Source organism: Elephas maximus, chromosome 11 (genome assembly GCF_024166365.1).
Source record: "Elephas maximus indicus isolate mEleMax1 chromosome 11, mEleMax1 primary haplotype, whole genome shotgun sequence".
In the NCBI taxonomy this organism is placed as follows: Eukaryota; Metazoa; Chordata; class Mammalia; order Proboscidea; family Elephantidae; genus Elephas; species Elephas maximus.
In genome coordinates, this window is record NC_064829.1 from 67,751,505 (window position 1) to 67,756,848 (window position 5,344).

At 58.1% G+C, this 5,344-nt stretch overlaps 1 protein-coding gene across 1 annotated transcript; it reads right to left on the bottom strand.

Moving 5' to 3' along the window:
* Nucleotides 1–337: 337 nt before the first annotated feature.
* On the bottom strand, nt 338–4,688 carry RAX (retina and anterior neural fold homeobox). The gene is made up of 3 exons (XM_049902125.1): nt 4,412–4,688; nt 3,832–4,085; nt 338–832 (listed from the first exon to the last, which is right to left on the bottom strand). Exons 1-3 carry the CDS (start codon nt 4,686–4,688, stop codon nt 338–340), a joined length of 1,026 nt encoding a protein of 341 aa, XP_049758082.1.
* Between the last annotated feature and the right edge of the window lie 656 nt (nt 4,689–5,344).

Consider the following 5,344-nt stretch of genomic DNA (forward strand, 5'->3'; position numbering starts at 1 on the left):
CCCGCAGGAGCCAAGCGCAGGACTTTAGGCCCCTGGGGCCTGGAGGCTCGGAGGCTTGGAGGGTGGTGACTGGGGCGGGGGGTCGGGTCGGGCTGCCTCCCCTCCGCAGCAGGGCCGGGGATCCCGTGAGTGTAGCAAGGGTCTCAGCAGGCCAGAGTTCGCGGCCGCCCAAGCGTCCCGAGCAGAGGCTTGTCCCCAACCGAGGCCTGGAGGTGACTTGAAGGAGGGACAGGAGAATGGCCGAGTGGGGGACCCGGGAAGATGGAGGGGCAGGAACGGTGCGTGTTGCTCAAGTCCGCTCCCAGGACGGCCGCCTGGCCCGGCTTGTCCCCGTATCCTAGAGGGCCTGCCACGGCTTCCCGATGGCCTGGATGTGCTCCTTGGCCTTCAGGCGCAGCGCTGCGATGCTGCTGTTGCGCGGGTCCGCCTCGTCCAGCGGGCACTTGTCCCCGAAGCCCGGCGCGCACGGGTAGGCGGGGGGCGGCGGCCCAAGAGGGGGTAGGCCGGGGCCCAGCGGCGGCGAGTTCAGGAAGGGCGGCGGCGGCGGCGGCGTGTAGCTGGCGGGCAGACTGGGCACCGGCGGCCCGAAGCCCGGCAGGCTCTGCAGCGCCGTGGCGCCCCCTGCCGGCAGCGGCGGCCCAAGCCACGACTCCAGCGGCAGGGCGCCCCCTGCCGGCCCCCCGCCACCGCCCGGGCCTGCACCCAGGGGCGCCAGGGCCGCTGAGGGCGGGGAGCGGCGGAAGGAGAGCAGGGGCGAGTCCTGCAGCTTCATGGACGACACTTCCAGCTTCTCCTGCCGCCGCCACTTGGCGCGTCGATTCTGGAACCACACCTGCGGGAAGCAGCACAGCGGCAGTCGGGATGCAGCCGAGGCTCAGCCGAGGCTCAGGCGCGCCCTCGCCCCAGGGCGGCCCAACCAGCTCGACCAGTCCCCACGAATGACACTGGCGCCTGCCGAGCCGGGAGCCGGCCTTCCTCCCGTCGTCCTCTTCCCGCCCTGTGTCCTTTCTTTTCCATCCCCATTTTCTCCTTTTTTCCTCTTCCTTGCCTCCCCCGATCTCTTTGTACCGTCCTTGTCCTCCGTGGAGTTCCCACCCTTTTCCATGCTCATCTCACCCCTAACTGTGGCTGTATCTGTTTCCAAATCCTGGCATAAAACAAAGTGGATTTAAGCATGGAATCGGACCGTAGGACTTTGGAAGCTAGACCTCACCAAATTTTTGTCTCTGCTCCTTGTGACTTGCTCGTTGACAACTCTCCTGAGGCTTCAGTTTAGACTTCGCTTCCTCCCTGTGTGGTAGGGCTTTCAAAGGCTCCGTTTTTGTCACAGACTTTGTGCTTTACATACCCTTTGTCTTGATTATAAACATGCGTAAGTACTGTGACTGACAACTTTGAATATCACAACGCAACTATTTCCACAAATTACCGGTTATAATGATTAGATAGAAGAGGTTTTATTTTATCCCCAGCAAATTTGAATTGCTGCTTCAATAAGATTTTTGTTTTTTATTTGATACCTATTTAGTATTTCTGATGTTTCTTTTCAATGATTTTCAAAGACTTTAATGGTTCAAGTTTATTGTATCTGCTCTACGTTCAAGAGTTTCTTTTAACATTTAATCTGTTAGCTCAATAAATTCAAGGTTTTTTGTTTTCTTTACATATAGAAATAAAGTTAAGAGTGAAGTCTGGTTTGTTATGATGAAACTCCCAGCATTGATTTGATAAATGCACAAGAAAGGGTGTAATTAATGTTACACCCGGAGGTTACTACCCTCAGAAACAGAACACAGAGAACTGTCCTGGCTTAGCGGGAACTCAGGAAAAACTCTGGCCAAACCGGTGACGGCAAGCGGGGAATAGCTGCAACCTCAGAAAGGAGAATGCAGTTTTGAGTTGGGGGGCGGGGCTAGGAGAGTTGAGAAAACATGATCTTTTACCTGAGCAGAGCAGGACAAGTGGGTGTGAGGCTGGGATTTGGTGGAAAAAAAGAGAGAATAAGAACAAAAGGCAAATTCCTCTGTCCCTTGGCAGAAAGTGTTCACTTACATATCCAGGCCCACAGTTTCCCAGAAGCATTAGAGAGCTGCCAGCAATAGATAAATGAGAAGCACTGGCCTGAGTGAGAGTTCCCACTCCACTAAGTCCTGGCCTTTCCTGCAAGTCCCATTCCATCCAGGCAACATCAGCTGTAACCTTCCTATCAAGGGTCATAGGGCTGAAGATCAGATGACGTGCTACAGGAGACTGCCTAGTCCCTGACCCCCACACCCGATTACATCATGTTGAGTGGCGTGGAGTCTATTCAGGCTCACAGCGACCCTATAGGACAGAGTAGAACTGCCCCATTGCCTTTCCTAGGCTGTAATGATTAAGGATGCAAATCTTTAGGTCTTTCTCCTGAAGAGTGGCTGGTGGGTACCCTTCCAACTGCCCACCTTTCTGTTAGTAGACCTGCACTTAACCATTGTGCCAGGAGGGCCCCTTGATTACATCATAGCGGTGTGTTAAGAACCAGCCATATGCTGGACTCTGCTGGCCTGAGGATCGCAGAGAAGTCACAGATCCTGCCCTCGAGTATCTCAAGATTTAGTGGAAAACCCAAAACCTGCGAATAGGTAACAAGAAAGGAACAAGGGTGGGACATTAGTGGGCTCAGATATGAAGGGTGCCCTGAGCCTGCTTGGCCCGTGTTCTGCGGGGGCACTGGAAGGCTTGCCTCTTCTCTTTCATCTTTTTCTCTTTATTCTTTCCCTTTCCCTACTTCACCCTCCCTCCCCAGGAAGCAGGTGCTAGAATTTCCACCCCCTCAATGGAATCACTGCAGCTTTACTGCCCTAAATGAGGAGAAATTGAACTGTCTTTGCCAGTTAATCCTAAATCACATTAGGGAACTATTTTTTTAAACCATGACTTTTACTCATTACTTTAGCCCCTTAAACTGAGCAGAAGAGACAAAAGCAAGAGCTTGTCCCCTTTTAAGACAAGACTAAAAGCCCCAAATACCTGAGTACCCTCACTTCCTGGAAATCTAATTTATTAGACACACATAAAAACCCCACCTCAGTGCCCCTGCCTTTCAGATGCAGTGAAATTCGTTCCCAGTGTCTCCCTTTCAGGCCTCTGTAAACTCTCCTCTTTGGAAATCCTCCCAGATTTTTCACAGATGACTAGCAAATATTTAAGGCTTTCAAATATTTTAATGATCAGGGATTAAAGATAATTCAGCTTTAATTAAAGCGAAAACCCCCTTACAATAAAAAGAAAAGGCTTCGGCAGCGGGAATTTCGGCTGGATGTGCCCCAGAGAAGCAAAAGTCAGTTTCTTAAACAAATCCACCGAAAGTTTCAACTGAGCGGCGCCAGGCCCAAGGAGACCGGGGTTTCGCTTTCAACCTGGTGCTCACAGCTACGGATGGACGTGGAGTTTGGAGCCCCAATCTGGTTACCCTCCGAGCGGCTCTCTGTCTACTTCCCTTCCTGTTCCACTCCCTTCCACCTCCACTCAGTTTGGGGCTAGTGAACTGTCAGCCTCTTCATTTTGCAAGCCATTCCCAGTTCCTCATTTTAGCTTAGGAGAGGGACACCCCCGCCCCTCAAGGGGTAGGTCATACTGCAACCTCGAAAAGCCCGTCTACGGGGCGCTGTGTGGGAACATGGACGATTTGTGAACATGTGTGAGGGCCCTGGGTGAGCCAAATCTAGGAAGGCTAAAGCGAAAGGTACTACGATGAATCTGCGGACGCCCGGGATTCAGGATAGTGTCGGTTGCAGCGTGGGCTTCGGGCCCTCCCCCTAGGGTCACCGTCCCCGGATCTGGGCGCTTTACCTGGACCCGGACCTCGGGGAGGTTGACCTTCCCGGCCAGCTCCTCGCGGCTGTACACGTCGGGATAGTGGGATTTCTCGAACGCGCGCTCCAGTTCGTGCAGCTGATACGTGGTGAAGGTCGTGCGGTTCCGGCGGTGCTTTTTTTTGGGCGGCTCCTCCTCCGCCAGCTTCGCGTCGCCGTTTGCAGGCCCGACCCGCAGCCCGGGGCTCGGCCGCGTCTCCCCGGACTCCTTGGGGCAGTAGGGGCGAGGTGCTGGGGGACGAGGCCCCGCAGGGTCAGAGACACTCCCTGGGGCGCCTCTGGGCCCACCCCGCCTCCCTGGGCCCTAGCCAGGCGCTGCAAACTCTGAGGCTGCCAGAGGCCGGGGGCAAGGGCTGTGAGAGGTCCCCAAGCTTTTTCCGAACGCAAGTTGGAAGCTCCCTTCATAGACACAGCCCGGACCCAGCGCCCAGGAACCTTAATAGCTGTGCGTTGGCGCTATGCAGACCCGGGAGGTTAAACCGAAGGCCGGGTGCGTTCCCGTTGCAGGCGCCTAAGTTTGGGCGCAAAGTGCCCGGCAGCCCTGGGCGCGCACTCACCTTCGTACTCGGGGCCGGGCACCGGAGAGGCTTCGACACCGCCTCCCTGCTCCTGGGGGTGGGCGGCCCGCGCGCCAGGCCTCCGCTCCCGCTCCTTGGCGCTCCGGGAGTCGCCCTCCGCCGGGAATGAGCCGAGGAGTCCGTCGTCCTTGGTGAATCCCAGGATGGCCTCGATGCTGTGCAGCCGCCCGGGGTTGGCGCCCGGGCCGCGGAGCAGGTGGCCGGCGAGCGCGAAGCTGCCGTCGGCCATGGCTGGTGCGCAGCCGGGCAGGTGCATGGGGAGGCGGGAGGCTTTGGGGAGGGAGAGGAGAGGCTCGACGACAGCTCTTCCTCGGGCGGCCGTTTCACCCTAGGAGTCCGCCCCAATGGCAAGCCCAGCGGGCAACCCGGGCGGCAGCTGGTCGCGCTGGAGCCGGACGAGCACTCGGCTCGCGGCCGCCTGGGTCCTGGCAGAAGTCGGCAGGTCGGACTCCCGGGGCACAGGCTCCGGACGCCAGGGGCAGCCCGCACACCCCACCCCTCTCGCCCCGCCCCGCCCCCTCGCCCCGCCCCCCGCAGCGGGCGGGTTCTTCCCTCTCAGCCCCCGGGTCTCTGACCTGCACCCCCGGCCAGCACCCCGAACATCCTACCTCCCACTTTCAATCCGCTCGGAACAGCACTGACACAGATATCTGCTGGGGGGCTGGCGGGGATGCTTGCCAGGCTCCGGGTCCGTGGTCGGCGGGCCAGCTCCCCCCCCAGCCCTGCCTCAGGGGGTCCAAGCCCTCAGGCGCACCTCCCCACTGGGCTTGTCTGCCCCTTCTGGGTCGCCTCCCCCCTCGGGCTCGCCTTCCCGGTCTGGCTCACCTCCTCCCTGGGGTTCACCTCTCTTTCGGGCTAAATTTCCACCCTCGGGCTCACTTTCTACCTTCGGGCTCACCTCCCGCCTTCGAC

Excerpts from the sequence above, each read along its gene's own strand:
- RAX (XM_049902125.1), bottom strand. The coding sequence starts at position 4,688 with ATGCACCTGCCCGGCTGCGCACCAGCCATGGCCGACGGCAGCTTCGCG. Across the intron at positions 4,086-4,411 it reads GCCCGGCCCCGAGTACGAAG|CACCTCGCCCCTACTGCCCC; the intron begins GTGAGTGCGCGC and ends CTCGTCCCCCAG. Across the intron at positions 833-3,831 it reads TCCCCGAGGTCCGGGTCCAG|GTGTGGTTCCAGAATCGACG; the intron begins GTAAAGCGCCCA and ends TGCTTCCCGCAG.